At 39.5% G+C, this 19,402-nt stretch overlaps 1 protein-coding gene across 4 annotated transcripts in view; it reads left to right on the top strand.

The window, feature by feature from the left end:
- PAX6 (paired box 6) overlaps nucleotides 1–19,402 on the top strand; it is a 41,116-nt gene that overhangs the window by 915 nt on the left and 20,799 nt on the right. The window contains exons 2-8 of one of the 4 annotated variants that reach the window (XM_063944447.1): nucleotides 5,633–5,802; nucleotides 8,448–8,507; nucleotides 8,731–8,785; nucleotides 12,135–12,265; nucleotides 12,852–12,893; nucleotides 12,985–13,200; nucleotides 14,184–14,349. In XM_063944447.1, the coding sequence (XP_063800517.1) occupies nucleotides 8,776–8,785; nucleotides 12,135–12,265; nucleotides 12,852–12,893; nucleotides 12,985–13,200; nucleotides 14,184–14,349 (565 nt within the window). In that variant the 5' untranslated portion in view covers nucleotides 5,633–5,802; nucleotides 8,448–8,507; nucleotides 8,731–8,775. Of the gene's footprint in view, nucleotides 1–5,346; nucleotides 5,803–8,447; nucleotides 8,508–8,730; nucleotides 8,786–12,134; nucleotides 12,266–12,851; nucleotides 12,894–12,984; nucleotides 13,201–14,183; nucleotides 14,350–19,402 lie in introns of those variants that run through there. The other 3 variants (XM_063944449.1, XM_063944448.1, XM_063944450.1) reach the window with 3 other exon arrangements.

The raw sequence follows: 19,402 nt of genomic DNA, 5'->3' as shown, positions 1-19,402 counted from the left end.
TAGTCTTCCACTATTAAATATTAAACACATGGTGTTTTATATTAGTATTGGTTATATTAACAATGCAGTAAATCCATGTAATGCAATAGAAAAATACTGAGAACGCCACCTTTGTGTTATTATACGGAACTAAGAAAAAAAATTCTGCGGAAAACAATATCTGTAACATATTATATTTTACAGATAAATAGTGTGGGCTTTAAAAAAATAGAATTTGTCACCGACCCTCCTCCCTAATTAGAGATGTTTATTTGAAATTATGTGTATCCAGCTGCCATGCAGCGAAAAAATCGCAGCATAATTACCTCTACCAGATAGTCTTTTCATATGCATATCAGAATGATACAATCATTCGGTGTTAGATATTATAGAATTTGATCCAATCCATTCAGCTTCTGATCTCACCAATCTTTCTAGGTTATGAGAAGTCAAACACTTGCAACATGAAAGCAGTTAATAAGAGAAACAGGATAAAAATACATTTATTTATTTATTTATTTATTTATATATGCTATATTTATGGAGTAATAGTAGGATTGTACTTTATATCATTTGGGTTGCTGTTCTTTACATGTAACAAAAAAGCGCAAAAGCTACATCAGGCTGCCCGCTTTAGTTATTGCAACATTTAAGCGTCTCTCACATATTCCTGATGTCAAAGAGGACAAACTGTTTAATAAATTGACCTCTAATTGAATATATATCATGGAGGCAGCTGTAGCAGATATGAAGGGTGTAAAGGTTCCATCTGATCTACAGCCTGGGATCTCTAGTCGCTAATAAAACTTACATTGAGCTGCTTAGAGGCTTGATTAACAGAGAGATTATGGTGTAACAGGACTTTTTTTTGGGGGGGGGGGGCGGGGAGGGGGGTGACAGCATGTATAAATCAATAGTATATCCCATCAGCAAAGGATGTTCTTTTTTTTATTTCACGTCACAAGTCATGTTGTAAGCACCTTTCTGTACTTAAAATAAACTTTTCCATAGTTTTTTTTTAAACATGTAATAATTATGACCTTTGTCAAAACAGTGAGGGGGAGAAAAACCTCATCATGAAAAAATATATGTAAAAACAATTTCAGGGGAAAAAGTAATTTTAATGAATTGGAGTTATATTTTTACCATTATGTTCACAGACTGCAAGGACCTCTTGTGTATTTGTTTAAAAGGATGAATTTCCATTTAACTCAATGTCCTGTACATTACAGAACTCAAACACCGCCCCGTGTACACAAATAGTCATTGGTTATCCTAGAGGCAAATGCATTTCAACCTAACACGTCAGAAATGGTGTTTCTCTCTAAGTTCAAAGTGATCTGGACAAGGGGACTTAAAGCATTTTTCTGGGTATTAAAAAAGGTGACTTGCAAAACAGATATTAATACAACAAGACATGCCTAGGACTACCACACACACGAGAGAAAAAAAACACTTTCACGCAAACATAAACCCCACTTTACCATTAAACATAGTTCTACAGACAATACAATCCATTAACATGCATTATAACATTGCACAAAATCGGCGTATTTTGGCAGTTTTGGACGAATCGCAACAAAACCATATTTATAAAACAAACACATTCATTAAAGTGCCAACAATCAATTTAATGATATCCCTAAAGTGTCTTAAACATGAAATCATAAATATTGCATCAAAATATACTCCAGACGCAGCATTATAAAGTCATAAAATAACGGCAATGATTGGGCGAAATCTAAGATATTTATTCAACAAAATAAAACAGATATATAACAAATAATAATAACAGTTACAGTAATTGAATAGTGCAAGTACTATAGTCATTATCAATTTATTTCCCAGGTTTATTGGTAGAGAATAATGTGCAACATAGCGAAGTATCATGTCGCGCGTTAGAAAGTTTGTTTATTTTTAGTTGCGGGAGAAAACAAAACAAACTAAAACTTTTTGACCTTGTTTCGCCCAGCTCTGAGCACAACTAATAACCTGCTACACTGTAACACCTTGCGATGTTTGCCTGGGCGAAATGAGTAATTTTATATGGCCCTAGAAAATAAATAACCCCACTGATGAAATGTTACCGATAGGAGCCCGGAGCACTCACCTTTTGTAAGTACCAGTGTCACAGCTTAGCCCCACGCCGTTGCCTCCATTAGTGTGACGTCACCTGCCTTGATGGGGGACCTCCCCGTATTTTTTTTTTTTTTTTTTCTCTTCCTTTTTTTTTTTTTTTTTCACTAAAACTTTTTTTTTTTCCCTTTTGGGAGGGTACACAAATACCCCTCTGCCTTAGGGAGAAATAGGAACACTATTGAAGAAGAGAGGCATTAGTTGGTGTTAATCCCAACAGTTGCTAATTGAGAGGTGGTTAATAAGGAGGAGAGAGAAAAAATACTTTATATTTGCCTGGGAAACCTGACTCGACCATTTATTCTGAGCGCGTTACCACCGGAGAGAAGCTCTAATAACAAAGGATCGGTTACTACAGAAAGGATGGCAAGCTCCTGGACCTAGCGGCCTCTAATTGCACCCCTCCTCAAGCCGCAAGTCACTTTTTCGTAAATGGTGAAAAATAGCCCTTTTGTGTTGACTTCTATTTTTCTATTTGTCCCATATGCCATAAAATACACAGTCATGAATTTACATTACAGGAGGAGGTGACCTCTCTGCCAGGTTTGTACAATTTACCTTCAGCTAAGTGCATTGTGCAGTCACAGCCATTAACTCTTACTCTGCTAAACCGGCCTGGCAAAACCTTCCCTATTTGGTGCAAATATGTGAAAGCTGTGTATAAAAAAAAAAAAACAACACTGTAAAAACCAGAAGCTTTGTTTAAAAATGCAATAATAGACACGCTAAATAAAATGTGTATAATGTACATTACAATTTCCTTGCTTGACAACTTACCTACAAAATGCTAGACAACAGTATAGCTCAGGATATCCTGCGGCTGGGCAGATGGTGTAGAACTAAAAGTCCCAACCTGCCCTCGCTTGCGTGTAGAACTACAAGTCCCAGCCTGCGCTCCCTGGAGGGTAGAACTACAAGTCCCAGCCTGTCCTCCCTGGCAGAGCTTGCAGTCCCACAGAGGCTGACGATCTGCACTTTGCTGAAGGTGGATGGATAGAATTATTATTATTTTTTATTATCATTTGCAGGAATGTTTAGCAGCAGATGAGTAATTCTGCCACCCTGACTGTAAACAAAGAAAATATTAGCAGAGGCCTGTAGGGTTTAGGATAAAAGTTGGCTGACTAATGTGGATGAAAGTTGTATGCAGGAGATGAGCTGAGTGTATTTGCATAGAGGGGACTGTAAGGGGCACTGCATGCAGCTGACGGGCAGAGAGGCACTGAGTGGCTCTGTGTAGGCCGCAAGAGGACAGGGAGTGACAGGCAAGCAGCTCATTATCCAGCTCCCATTGAGGCGTCCTTTCACTGACATGCAAACTCTCTGGCAGAGTCGTTTGTCTCCCTATTGTACTTTATATAAGAATGCAATGCTTGTCAGCTACTTTATTGATGAGCTGTGACTTTTAACACTTTCACATGTCAAGAAAAGTCAAGTGTACCCATCTAATACTTTATTTTCCCCTCTGCGCGCCCAAACCCCACTTCCCTACTCCTGCCTTCTCCTGTAGTATTGTTAGCTGTGTTGTTTTTATGGGGGGTTTTGTTTTTACATTTATTTCATTGTTTCAGAACTTCTGACATTAACAAATAAGGGAAGTAGAAAGATCCAGCTGGTACGTTCAATATAACCCTGGGTTTCTTTGGAGTCTACTGAGGTGTTATAAGCGTTCCCTTGGACCAGTTTGGTGTGTGGTCAAAATATAAAAGCATTTACTTACTTGCCTCGATTTCTGACATCTTCATCAGGCGTTAGGCAAGGCAGGACTGTTTTCTGAGTCAGGAACTTTCTTTATTTAGTTTGTGGAGGGGGGGTTTCAAAAAGTTGTAGTAGAAAATCAAAAACAGTACAAAATGCAAAATAGTGCGAGCGTTCAATAGTAGCACCAGTGTGTGTGTGTGTGTGTGTGTGTGTGTGTGTGTGTGTGTGTGTGTGTGTGTGTATATATATATCTGTACACAGAAACCTACATAGTGTGTGTGTGTGTGTGTGTGTGTGTGTGTGTGTGTGTGTGTGTGTGTGTGTGTGTGTGTGTGTGTGTGTGTGTGTGTGTGTGTGTGTGTGTGTGTGTGTGTGTGTGAAAGGTCGAGGCACAGAAAAAAAAACCTCGAGGTTATTCTGCTAATTTCGTGGTTTAATATTTGTGCCTGTCTGTATAAAATAATTTAGAGCCATCTGTATATATCTATGTACATGCACACATTACCACATTTAATGGTTCTACTTCCATCGTCACCTGCAGGCAAGTCTTCCCACACTGTGGTTGACTAGAGACATTATCTGCCCATAAAAGTAAAATTGACTCTTAATTTGCTGGTGTCTTAGATAGACACAAACACAGCCCTAAAGTCAACAAGGACACGTGGAAGAAGTTTGGGGAATGTTTGCTGAGGACACTTGAGGCCACTTTTCCCCAGGAGTGCCCAGTACACTGACTGTAAATGGAAAGTTTTCTCTGAGCCTAGTCCCTGATTTTCTTTAAGACAAAACAAAAAAATGCAGAAATAAAAAAAAGGGGGAAAAAAGAGTGTATGTAGATAGCCTGGGGCAAGTCACAGCTTACAAAGCGCCTGTCTTACAGATATTTCTGCTCTTTACATTTGAATGATATTTTGCTTATCCCCATTGTTATCTGAGGCTTTTTTTTTTTTTTTACGTAAAATGCTAATCGCCCCCATTCACATCCAAAATCGCCTTTTACAACAAAACGCAGCTTACAAGGAAAATTATTTAATTCCCATTGTGAACAGTACACAATTACAGTGGCAGCGTGGACTGTAGAAGCCGGCGAGCAGAACTTGTTTGGTAGTGATACCTTCTAGTGGACCAGGTCAGTCAGTGAGTAGATGGAAATGTGTTATCCTTCCTCAGAGAGTTGCAGAGAAGCCATGTCCCAGTCCTTCGATAAGGGCAGAAAACAATGAGGGATGTGAGTAAAATCCAATCATCAAACCTCGAATATGCTTCAGAAAACTGGAGTGAGGGTGGCAGGCACAGCGATAGGTATAGGCAATCAGTATACACACACACACACACACACACACAAGCACACACAAATCTGTGCAGTGGAAAAAAAATAATCAAGTGTATTCATATTCAAAGGCAGGAGCCAATAGTGGCATGCACTGGGGGTAATCAGCCAATAGGCAGCTGCAGGGCTACCCCTGTGCTTTGCATAAAGCAATATTTTGTGTGTGTGGAGAAAGCAATTCATTTGCATGTCTAGGGTGATTAGTGGGTTTGAAAGCAAGTCCCATACACTGCCTCATTTCCCGCTCTGGTGAAGGAGCAGGAGGAAGTGTGTTACTGGGAGATGATGACAGAGGTCAGCCTCTGCTAATGGGCCAGTGAAGAAGAGTGGAGGCGAGGCACTGGGAGCAAGCCTACATACATGCATACACTTGCAGCATCAACCATCAGCCTAGGTGTGCACTGTGGCTGTGTGCACTGCTCTCACCCTCTCCCTGCTGCACACACTGACAGCCCCTCTTATTGTCAATCTCTGTCTCCTCCTCAGGAAGCAACAACGAGGCTGGTCCCTGGGAGAGAGAGCTGCTCCATTGCTGGGCTCTAGCATACAACAACTGCTAGCTTTTCCCCTTTTTTTTCTGTTGTTGTTGTCATTAAGCAAGCAGTGCTCACTCCAATTATCCAGCGGAGCCTGACAGCATAGGATGCCTCTTACAGGTGAGTGCATGCAAGGGCTGGGGCTGCTGGGGTGTAGGACACTTCTGCTGCCCTGCACAGATTACTCCGTGTCCCTGCCAGTCAACTGGAAAACTTTAGCTAGTGTCAGTGGTGCTGGTTGTAGTATTAGTACAGGATTGGCAAGGGGGCTTTTGCTATTGTGATGCTGAAATGTTGATGCATACATATACTGTATGTGTATATATATATATATATATATATATATATATATATATATATATATATATAAAACTCTCGATCAGTGCACCGTGCTCCGGTGCTGTGTTGTACCATATATTGGAGCCCTCTATATCTTGCTTGAGTATCCCATCGCTTGTATATCCGGTGCATGATTCTGGAGCCGGACCCAGCCTGATCTTACCATCTTTGTTAGATAACTATCGAGTTGAAGTGACCAAATTATCCTATTGATTTATAAACATTATTTTAGCATCTAAGTCCAGCTATCCCCTAGCAGACCTTTAATATCATTTTAAAGTTACTGAGAAATACTTTTAACTATTTAAACTGACTCCACCCTGGTTAATTTAACACCGATTTAATATTGTGAAGTGACTGTATATTTCGGAGGGTTGACATGGGGTAAATCCATGTTTATCTGATATCTCATTACGGTAGACACGTCCTGGCAAAGATATAAACTCCCCTGCCATTTATTATGTGGAGGATCTTGCAATCAACACGATGACAGGATCATGTGTAGTGTATGTACCGATTACTCCAGTGTTACCGCAGCGAAACGAAGACTCGATTTGTTTATGTGTTTGCATAATTATTACTGAAGTTTTTAATGTTTGTATTCATGAGTTTGCACAAGACATAGGCTTAGTTATTACACTGCTGTCAACACTGGTCTAATTATTAAATATTGATACATATGTTTCAACCAGTGTTTATATTGTGTTTAAAGTAGTATTATTATTATTATTATTATTATTATTATTATTATTATTATTATTATTATTATTATTCAGACATATCGGCAATTCTATATTGCAGAACTGATAGTAAACATTATTATAAAAGTGAATGCTTTTGGGGAACGTGAAATTAAACTGTGAGCACTAGGCCTGGCCTGCTGTAAATTACAAACTATACTTTAGCAATGAAACTAAGTGCTTAGAACCACCAGTCCTCTTCTAGGTCCCTGGTCAACTAAACATAAGTGCTATGATTATTTTGTGACACTTTGCATTGGGTCACAGCTAGCTTCCGGTGTGTCTGTTTGCTTTAGATCAGCAGACAGAATACATTCCCCCTGCAAACTGTATGTTGCATGTTCACCCTGGATTATAAATGAGATTAGTGGTGTTCTGGCTAGCAGTCTACATGGCCCTGTCAGGGCGACATGCTTGGTTACCCCAGAGAAAGTCTTCATCACAAGCTACTGGCTTTCCAGACTTTGTGCATATAATGAGGACATAATAGAGATGGAATTAAACACTGTTTCCTTATTAATAATTGTCGCAGTAAATATTTACCGGCTGTCCGCAAGCTGCGACAAATATTAGCAGAGGATGTCTAAAATACTGTTGTAATAAGTATAACATCAATAGGCGGAAAAGTGTTGGGGTTTTTTTTTTTACTAATCAGAAAAATTAATATTCAAAGCAGACGTTTAAAAGAGAAAAAAAACAAAATTACTATTTTAGAGTAAAGTCTCTGAGTGTTTTTTTTATTTTATTTTACTTGGGGGTTTTTTTTTCTTCCTTTTTACCAAACCTCCTCTTTTGTAATTGTCTCTTGCCAATTGTGCGCCCCACAGAGCTGTTGTGTGGTTTTACAAACCCTCTAACAACTTGCACCAGTAACACAATTATCTTGAAAAAAAAATGTATAACAAGAAATAATTTTTGTTTTCTGCTAAATGTCTGATACCCTTAACTGCATCAGGACATTCTGCAGGAGAAATATCTACTGATACTTTAAATAAATAAATAATAAAAAAAAATTAAGTTATTGAGAGCATGGGGCATGTAAAAAGGTTTTTTGTTTTTTTTTCCTTCCTCTCTTGGCTTTGAGAGACTTTGGTTTGGGTAGATCTGCAGAATGGAAATCGTTCGGGGCTTTGTTAAGTGGCCTCACCCCCTCCTGATTTTACTTTTTAGAGCACTGAGGCGAGGTAGACAGCGTGTGTCAATGTACAGTCCAGAAATATAAGAGCTAAACAGTCAAACCGAAAAGAGGGAGAGAAAAAAAAAAAAGTTGCGAGAGATCAGCTTAGAAATGTATTTTAGACTTCCAGGGGAAAAAAATATCAACACTTTCTATTGCCCAGCTGTTATTCTTAACTCCATATCTAATTAGTAGGCATGCCTGTTGTTTCTATGGTAACACTTTGCCCTGTAATTTTTTCCCCCCGAAAATATTGAAATCTTAAACATACTGTATTATTGATGCAGTTCCAGAGTTGCTCATTTTTAGGAAGGGAAGGGGAAGGGGGGAAGGGGTAGTTTGGAAATAAAGCAATTGGTAAGCTGATGCCTTGGGAAAAAAATATTTCAATAGTAATTAAAGTGTAATGGGATTTCAGGTTGTGCTTGTGTGGAAAAAAAAACCTAGAAAAGACGATATATTATAATTCTAATTAATTGTAAACCTAACTCTCCTATTGTTTATCATAGAGGGAGAATACTAGATGCTGGACTGCGCACTTCTTTTGGGAGAGGAATCGCCAATTTCAGGCAAGTTTTTGCAAAATATATTTATTTATTTATTTTGTCTTTTAAATGTAATTTTCCATTTATAGAATTGATGTAAAATAAAGGCTTTGCAAAATATATATACAATTCTATATTTCACGTTAGATGGTGAAATAACTGCAAAACAATCAGATACTCGTGGGGGAAGCGGGCCTTTTAGGAGCTGTCCCTTAATTAATAGGAAAATCTGTTTATTTATTAATAGAATTCCGTAGAGCAACCACGTGGGAATTTATTGCGAGCCATCAACATGCAGAACAGTAAGTAATGTTCTTTAAATCACTGTGAAATAAATCCGGGACTTTCCAAGTCAAATTCTATCACTCTTTTGTTTATCTGAGAGACATCAATCAATTAAACTGGGTGATTTATTTTATGACCCTCTAATATTTTATAGAGCGCTTGTTAAGAGACTTTTGCTAAATTGTCCCAGCTATTTGCAATGACTAGTGAGGTGGTTGCAAAAGTATTCATGTTAAGTTGTTTATTTTTATTTTTATTAGTGCATTTATTTGGAGTGATATATTTATTTGTGTGGCGGTATTTTCTTTGCTTTAAGGAATCCTTTTTCACGTTTAGCAGTATTATAATGTTGATGTTGCAGATCTAGACGCTCTTCTAACAAAGGGTTAGTGGAATGGAAATCTAATTATTATTTCAGTGCATTTTGCCGGAACAATAGACGCAATTCGGTCATTAGGAAACTGGTTGCGAAGAATAATTTTGATCACTTATTTCCTGCGTATAATTTTCTGGTTGTTGTTGTTGTTGTTGTTGTTGTTGTTGTTGTTGTTGTTGTTGTTGTTGTTGTTGTTGTTGTTGTTGTTGTTGTTGTTGTTGTTGTTGTTGTTGTTGTTGTTGTTTATTTTTGCGGTGTTACTCTCTCTTGGTGGCTTTCAGGCTTGCACTGAACATAAAATATGTCTTCCAAAGTTAGAAAATAGATATTTAAAAATTGTCATCAATGTTCAATGGAAGTTATAGTACCCGTTTAGGTGAAATATATTTTGTATATATATTTTCCTCTGTGCTTAGAATGTGCTGCTTTTATATGGACCAGGCGCGCTTAAATGTTGTATTACAGTTAAGCCAATATTAGCTAATAAGTTATTTTGTTTATTTTAGTTCCAGTCGTTTGACTATATTAATTGAATATGACATATTAGATAGATTGAATATTCCATTTTAGATAAATATGTGCTTCAGATATGCTTGGCATAAATCCGAATCTGTATATTGATTACATGGTTATCAGGTGTAACTCTTTTTTGTTTGTCAGTGTTATGTACTATTATGATGATTTCCCGTTCACCGGTCCTTACTACATTTCATGCGATGTTGCAGCTATGGAAGTGTTAATAATATAATATAGGGAATTTACAAGCCATTATGACTTATTCAAGACGTGACCTATACGGGTGCATTACTAGAGGGGTCTGTGGTGATTTCGTCCATTATTGGGTTTCCTTTTGTGATCTGTTCTGCAAATTTAAAGAACCCTTTAGCGGGTGATCACTTTTTTTTTCTGGGCTCGTGTAAAGGTCACGAGTGGCTCTCTATAGCTTTTGTATCAACAATTCCTGGGTGTATAAAAATCAGGGAGTCCAAATCAACACCATATGCTTTCTTATTAGCTGCCTAGGAGTGGCTAATGATTGCCACAGATCGAGCCCTCAGTCCTCCCTAGGGAAATCAGATCATGATTAAGGCTTTAACCTTTTAAGTGAAATTTATTTTTGCTTTCCCTATTGTCAGTGTCATTTTTTAAAGTTGATAAATGGTCTTTGCAAAATGACATTCCTGAAGGGGATGGGGTGTCTCGTACAGGTCCCCGCAGCAAAGAAAAATCTCAATAAGTCGAACTGTTTTTGCAGACAGATATGTGAAGGGGGGGGGGGGGGGGGTACTTCAAGACCTCTTGCAAGAACCCAGGGCTTTTGCTGTGTCTTGGAATCTTCTGTATATGTTCATGAGGGACTCGTACTGTAGGTTACATATGAATGGAGAATTGCTGATTTAGTAAAGGGTTGATGCGTTGGCTAAGGGTGAAAAGATCAGGGGAGGCTAAAAATTTGGTCGAGGAACTTGATAACTAGACAGAGATGAGAGTGGGATTAATACCTCAATTTCATGTTGTGGCTTGAGGTGCCAGCCAGATAGATATATATATATATATATATATATATATATATATATATATATATATATAGTGTATCAATCCAGGAAGCAGTCCCCCAACATTGAAGTCCATGCACCACTTGCCTAGCTGTAAATAAAAACGTGGCTTCCTTTGGAAAACTAGTTGTAGCCTTATCTCTAGTCTGAGTGATCTCTAAATCCGCATAGAAAGGGTCGTTTTTATCATAGTACCATTTGTCCTGACGATGCAATTTTCAAAAGCAGAGCACTGTCATAAAGTGACATGCCTGCCACAAGTACTTCAAATGATCTTTTCAATTAGCCTCCCATGCATGATCCAGGGCGACTTCCGCCTATTTCCAGAAATTAAGCTCAAACTTGACGTGCAGCTAGCTTTATTTTAAAGACAAATGTCAGAAAGACTCATCATAGTTTCCCCCTCTTCTATATTTGGTGCTTATTTATTGCTAAGAAGCGAGAGCCTGCTGCAAGTCGATTTATCAGTAGTCTGCAAGCTGAGGAGAGCACATCTTCAGGGGAACTGTCTGTGCTGAGACTTCAGGTTTGGGGATTTTTTAATGAACTAACTCCTAATATCTCAGCAGAAAGGAATGGGAGCACAAGGCAATGTCTGAAGAGGAATCTGATGGTATTTATGAGACTTCTCTGTAGAGTAGCTTTGGACTAGCACTCATCTTTAAAGAGTTTTTATGTATTAATTTTTATTTTATTTTATTTTTTTAGTGCACTTATTGACTTTGACTTTATTTGAATACAAAATGATTTGGGTCTTACAGCTGGAATGCTGATTACATTCGAGTATTTCGTTGTTTATGCTTGTGGCTTATGAAGTTTTTGCAATAGAAAAACAGATTGGGTTATTTCCTTTGGCTAGTGTAATTGGCTGATTTTGATTGGTAGTGAGATTTTTGTTTTTGGACTTTTTTTTTATACTCCAGACAGACAAGGACAGATATGAGAATTATCTGAGGGGGGTGTGTGTGTGTGTGTGTGTGTGTGTGTGTGTGTGTGTGTGTGTGTGTGTGTGTGTGTGTGTGTGTGTGTGTAGATAGATAGATAGAGATATTTTACTAGGAACATACCGCGTCAGTTTACGGTTTCTGTGCCTGCTGGGTATATTCCACAATTTGGGGTGCATATAGTAGAGAATACCCGTGCCCCAAATCATCCCCCCCAATACCCGATTGTTGTTAAAAACAAGAAAACTTTTGCACAGCCATTTGGAGCACTTGCACTGATTGTCAAAGGTGTTTCCTGAGATAGGACGCAATATTATACATTTGTACTGTATTTATATATGTGTATATACTTTATGTGCGCATTATTTATATAAGCAAATTTTAATGAATCGGGGATAGGAAAAGTTGGCACCCCCGCTATCACACCCTATATAGATGGCTATTGGGGGTCTCTCAGAGTAATACAGTTGTCACTGTGTTTTGTTTCCAGGTCACAGCGGAGTTAATCAACTTGGTGGCGTGTTTGTAAACGGTAGACCCTTACCAGATTCTACAAGGCAGAAGATAGTGGAGCTGGCTCACAGTGGAGCAAGACCCTGTGATATCTCAAGAATCCTGCAGGTGAAAAGGCTGCTTTGCCTTCCAACTGCTCCTAAAGGCTCTGGTTATAATGTCCTATATACCCATCTGTTACTATACTACCCCCCTCTACCAAAATAAGCTCCGCTCCAGCGTATTAATATAGTATTCATCTGCTTAAAAGACTACACCACAGAAAGCTGACATGGTGCTCCAAGTCCCCTAATAATTACACTTTGGCATGTTTAAAACACGCCACTTAGTTTAAATAATAAATAGCATACTTTTATTCTCCTCTTGCCCCAGGAAGTATATATATATTTATATACTCATGTTTTGGCTCTTATAGAACTTGTATCTATTTATATACGTTTTTTCCTGCACTATGGAATTAATTTTAATTAGGGCAATGCACATTAGTTGTAGCCTGGATAATTTAGTGAAAAGCTCTAGGCATTTTGCAATCCGAAAATAATTCTAATAAGAATAATACTTAGATTTGGAAAAAGAAGGAAAAAAAAATGTTTTCTACTGATCTTATATAGACATAGGGTTTCTAGGGCCACAAATGTAATTATAAGGAAGACATACGTTCTCATACCATTTAAGGTATATTTTTGTGTTATAGAGCCATGCAGATGCAAAAGTCCAAGTGCTGGATAGTCAAAACGTAAGCTTGTCATTGTTTAATGCCTACTATAAAATTGTACCATTGTCTTGAAATTATTAATAATGTGATTTGTCGTTGTTTCTCCATGCAGGTGTCAAACGGCTGCGTGAGTAAGATATTAGGGAGGTATTACGAGACGGGATCCATCAGACCCAGGGCAATCGGGGGTAGCAAGCCGAGGGTGGCTACACCAGAGGTGGTTAGCAAAATAGCCCAGTATAAGCGAGAGTGTCCCTCCATCTTCGCCTGGGAGATAAGGGACAGGTTGCTGTCCGAAGGCGTCTGCACCAACGACAATATTCCCAGTGTAAGTCGCCTGCGGCTGGCGAAATAGCGTGTGCGCCAAACAGACCGACGCAAATGCGTTTGTGTAGATGTATTTACAAATAGTTATAATAATTAAAATGAACAAAAAAATTATAGCATTACCTGCACTTTTTAACACGTAAGATATTAAGCACAATAATTATTAATTAGGAATACAGAATCAGAGGGCACTTAATTCATTCAGAACTTTATGCCGTAGAATAATTGAGGAAATTTATAGTTCTCACACACACACACACACACACACACACACACACATAGATAGATGTGTGTGTGTGTGTGTGTGTGTGTGTGTGTGTGTGTGTGTGTGTGTGTATATAGATAGCTAGATAGATAGATAGATGATTGATTATTGATAGATAGATAGATAGATAGATAGATAGATAGATAGATAGATAGATAGATAGATAGATAGATAGATAGATACATACATACATACATACATACATACACACATACATACAATGAACAGTGGCGGCACTCGCAGACTTTCAGTGTGCATAAAAGACACCCATCCGGGTGTACCGTTTAATTTAGTGCAGGATACCTTTACATAGTAGTATGGATCGATAGATATACACACACCCAGTCCAAATAGCATGAACGGCACTCAGGACTCCCCGTGAATAATTCACAACAACTCAAATAAGTATTTAAATGCTACAGGGGTCTATGTCACCCCTTGTCAGGACAGCGAATTTATCGTTTGTTCACTAGAGTGCTGGGTCTTTGAGATTGTTTATATATATATATATGTATATATATATATATATATATATATATATAAATACATACATATACATACACACACACACACACACACAACTATGTATGTACATATATATATATATATATATATACACATACAGTATAGATATATATAGTTTATAACTGAAGTGTTATTTGTATCATGTACAGTATTATCGCGATTTGACTGGAAGCATGGCGATTTTTGTCTCGCAGGTATCGTCGATAAACAGAGTGCTGCGCAACCTGGCTAGCGAGAAGCAACAGATGGGCGCAGACGGCATGTATGACAAGCTGAGGATGCTGAACGGACAGACAGGGACTTGGGGGACCCGGCCCGGGTGGTACCCGGGTACATCAGTACCAGGCCAGCCTGCACAGGGTAAGTGGAAGATGCATTCTATTATCGTCATTAATAGAATATCTATCTGTTTTTTTTCTCTATTTTCTTTGAATATACTATTATATTATTTTATTATATTTTTTTGGTAAATTACAGTAATAATTGCAAATTTGACCAGCTGCATAGAATGAGGTACTAGGGATATACGTATGCCCCAGGCATTGTTACTGTGTTAGAGTGCTGTCAGTGTGACCTGTGTTGTGTGCTAGCTGTTTGCATTTATGTGGGATAGTTCTTGGATTTTTGTTTATTACTATCGCCGGTGTGGAATTTACAAAGCACAACTTACTATTTGATGCAGGATGTCTATGCACTGATTTCTAGGCATAAAGAGTGTTGGCGTTATATACTGGGCAGCAAGTGCAGATTGTTTAGCAATATATACAGGGCACTCAGTACAGCTTATTGGGCAATATACATTTCAGGTTGTATTTTGCAAAACAGATTCTAAGCATAAATTGGAGAGAGATATGTACTTGAATAGTAGATGTGACGCAGTATCTCTACAACAAGTGAGCATTGTCTACATGTGACGCTTTATGTACTTGGCAGTACCTATGGTAGCGCAGAGTGTATGAGTGTATATGGCGCAGCATTCCGATAGCAACGCATTTTAACGCAGTTACTGTAGCGCAGTATTTTGTAGCTATATATGGCGCCGTTATTACAACGCTTTGAGTGCAGTTTATATTATAGGTATATATTATGGTAATTGCGTAGTGTTTCTATGCCTATCTATGGCGCAGTAATTACAGTACAACGCTTAATAAATTATACAAACTGTAGCGTAGTGTTAGTAGTACATATTTACTTTACAATACCCATGATTTCACTCATTTCTTCCTTTCTTTCTTTCTTACAAGAACACAATGTTTTACTGAAGTGCATATGGCACTGTATTTACATTACAAAAATTATATAATCCTTTTGTACGGTAAGATAGATAGATAGATAGATAGATAGATAGATAGATAGATAGATAGATAGATAGATAGATAGATAGATAGATAGATAGATAGAAAATAATCCTTCCCAAGTCCTATGCAGGGCCTTGCAGGAGAAAACACAGGCGGCACTCCGTGGTCTTATCAAATAAGTCTGTATTAGAAATTACAGCATGGTGCAAAAGCAGCAACGTTTCAAGACCATTACGGTCTTTTCATCAGGCTGTGCATCATAAATGGTGATACAAATAACTAAAAAAAAAAAAGACATGATGAAAAGACCGTAATGGTCTTGAAACGTTGCTGCTTTTGCACCATGCTGTAATTTCTAATACAGACTTATTTGATAAGACCACGGAGTGCCGCCTGTGTTTTCTCCTGCAAGGCCCTGCATAGGACTTGGGAAGGATTCTTTTCTATATGCTATTAGAGGAGGGCACCCTAGCATAATTATCTTCATTCATGCTGAGTGCCGGATAATTCACATATATATATATATATATATATATATATGTAATATAATCCTTGCTTTCACATTACAATACATTAACATAGTACATGTATATATACACACATTTTTATATATATATATATATATATATATATATATTATCCTAGCATTCACATCAACATCCCTTGGCATAGTACATGGATAGATAGATAGATAGATAGATAGATAGATAGATAGATAGATAGATAGATAGATAGATAGATAAATGATAGATAGAGGTTGGCACACATGCTTCAATAGCAGCAGCTCTCTGGGGTGCTAAGGCAGAGTCTGTATATCATACATACTGTATGGTGTAGTGGCGGCAGACCCTATAGCACCCTTATGGTGCTTGTTGTAGGACATTTTTGGAACAGTAAATTATGAGGAAATATTTGTGTAAAACAGGAATATGTGACTGGGACTTGCGGATGTTATTACACCCTGAGCACAATGAGCAGTGAAGGTGGCATGATGACACTATGGGTAGTAAAGGGTGGAATAGGGGTCAATGTTTTCACTAGTGACTATTTATACTACATACATGGCATGGAGCAAATTATCGCTTCTTCCTAGAAACACCTGGACTAAGCCCATTCACCCTCAGACCTGATGGCAATGACTCAGTCAGATCAGTCAGGCACACCCCATTGTATGAATTCACAGTGTTTGTGTGCCTGCCCAATGTCTGTGTGTCTGCCCAATATATGTGTGTCTGCCCAATACCTAATGCCTGCCAAAGTCTGTGTGCACACCCAATGTATGTGTGCCTGCCCAATATATGTGTGTCTGCCCAATACCTAATGCCTGCCCAATACATGTGTGCCCACCCAATGTATGTGTGCCTGCCCAATATTTGTGTGTCTGCCCAATACCTAATGCCTGCCCAATACATGTGTGCCCACCCAATGTATGTGTGCCTGCCCAATATATGTGTGTCTGCCCAATACCTAATGCCTGACCAATACATGTGTGCCCACCCAATGTATGTGTGCCTGCCCAATATATGTGTGTCTGCCCAATACCTAATGCCTGCCCAATGTCTGTGTGTCTGCCCAATATATGTGTGTCTGCCCAATGTCTGTGTGTCTGCCCAATGTCTCTGTGCCTGCCCAATATATGTGTGTCTGCCCAATACCGAATGCCTGCCCAATATATGTGTGTCTGCCCAATGTCTGTGTGCTTGCCCAATACCTGTCTGCCAAATACATGTGTGCCCACCCAATACATGTGTGCCCACCCAATGTATGTGTGCCTGACCAATACCGAATGTCTGCCCAGTGTCTGTATTCCACCTAATATATGTGTGCCTGCCCAATGTCTCTGTGCCTGCCCAACATATGTGTGTCTACCTAATATCTGTGTTTGCAGTACGTCTGTGTGTCAGTGGGTCTTCCCAATACCTGTGTGCCTTCCCAATGTCAATGAGTCTTCATAATACCTTTGATTCTGTTCAATACCTATGTGCCTACACAATTTTGTGTGTCTGCCACCAGGGTCAGATTGGGATGGAAAACCAGCCAGGGAAATTTATGGAAACTCCCCTAATGGGAGTGTGGTCTGATGAGGTGGGTGGGATCCCTCCTTATAGGATCTGATTGTATGCAAATGCAGTCTTCCTTGTGTCTTTTACTGTAGACCAGGGGCGGATTGGGAACTAAAAGTGGCCCTGTAAAAGTTTGTAGAAGTGGCCCAACATGGGCAGCACAAGAGGTATAACATACCGTGTAGCCATGGCAGCATCACTGAATGGCAGAGTTGCTGTACTGCAGAGATGGAATAACAGAATAATGGGGACAGAGCAGTGTACTGAGTGTGTGGGCTGCCTGTCATGTGTGGGCTGAGACCACATGACAGCACACAAAATAGGCCCCACAGACACGTCAGCCTACCAGGAATATTCCTGGTGAGCCCTATGGCCAATCTGCCCTTATCTACCTGTGTGCCTGCTCGGTATGTGTCTGCCCAATTCATGTGTGCCTGCCCTATATTAATGCGCCTGCGCAATATATTTCTGTCAAATATCTGTGTGCCTGCCCAATACCAATGTACCTGCCCAATATCTGTATGCTATTTATGTCTACCAAAAATCGGTGTGCCTGCCCAATATGTGTCTGCCTATATTTTTATGTCTGCGCAATATGTTCCTGCCAATATCTGTCTGCCCAATACTGGTCTGCCTGCCCAATATCTGTGTTATATGTATGTCTACCCAATACTTATGTGCCTGCCCAATATCTGTGTATCTGACCAATATCAATGGGTGTGTCCAATAACTACAGTATGTGTCTGCTCAATACCTATGTGCCTGCCCTATATCTGTGTCTGCCCTATACCTACTGTATGTTCCTTCCCTATGTCTCTGTGCCTGCCCTATACCTACTGTATGTGCCTGCCCTATATCTCTGTGTCTGCCCTATACCTACTGTATGTGCCTGCCCTATATCTCTGTGTCTGCCCTATTCCTACTGTATGTGCCTGCCCTATATCTCTGTGTCTGCCCTATACCTATGTGCCTGCCCTATATCTCTGTCTGCCCTATACCTACTGTATGTGCCTGCCCTATATCTCTGTGTCTGCCCTATACCTACTGTATGTGCCTGCCCTATATCTCTGTGTCTGCCCTATACCTACTGTATGTGCCTGCCCTATATCTCTGTGTCTGCCCTATTCCTACTGTATGTGCCTGCCCTATATCTCTGTGTCTGCCCTATACCTATGTGCCTGCCCTATATCTCTGTCTGCCCTATACCTATGTGCCTGTCCTATATCTCTGTCTGCCCTATACCTATGTGCCTGCCCTATATCTCTGTCTGCCCTATACCTATGTGCCTGCCCTATATCTCTGTCTGACCTATACCTATGTGCCTGCCCTATATCTCTGTCTGACCTATACCTATGTGCCTGCCCTATATCTCTGTCTGACCTATACCTATGTGCCTGCCCTATATCTCTGTCTTCCCCTATACCTATGTGTCTGCCCTATATCTCTGTCTGCCCTATACCTATGTGCCTGCCCTATATCTGTCTGCCCTATACCTATGTGTCTGCCCTATATCTCTGTCTGCCCTATACCTATGTGTCTGCCCTATATCTCTGTGTCTGCCCTATACCTATGTGCCTGCCCTATACCTATGTGCCTGCCCTATATCTCTGTCTGCCCTATACCTATGTGCCTGCCCTATACCTATGTGTCTGCCCTATACCTATGTGCCTGCCCTATATCTCTGTCTGCCCTATACCTATGTGCCTGCCCTATATCTCTGTCTGCCCTATACCTATGTGCCTGCCCTATATCTCTGTCTGCCCTATACCTATGTGACTGCCCTATATCTCTGTCTGCCCTATACCTATGTGCCTGCCCTATATCTCTGTCTGCCCTATACCTATATGCCTGCCCTATATCTCTGTCTGCCCTATACCTATGTGCCTGCCCTATATCTCTGTCTGCCCTATACCTATGTGCCTGCCCTATATCTCTGTCTGCCCTATACCTATATGCCTGCCCTATACCTATATGCCTGCCCTATATCTCTGTCTGCCCTATACCTATGTGCCTGCCCTATATCTCTGTCTGCCCTATACCTATGTGTCTGCC

Source organism: Pseudophryne corroboree, chromosome 11 (genome assembly GCF_028390025.1).
Source record: "Pseudophryne corroboree isolate aPseCor3 chromosome 11, aPseCor3.hap2, whole genome shotgun sequence".
Classification (NCBI taxonomy): Eukaryota; Metazoa; Chordata; class Amphibia; order Anura; family Myobatrachidae; genus Pseudophryne; species Pseudophryne corroboree.
This window is presented reverse-complemented; position numbering and strand designations above follow the sequence as displayed.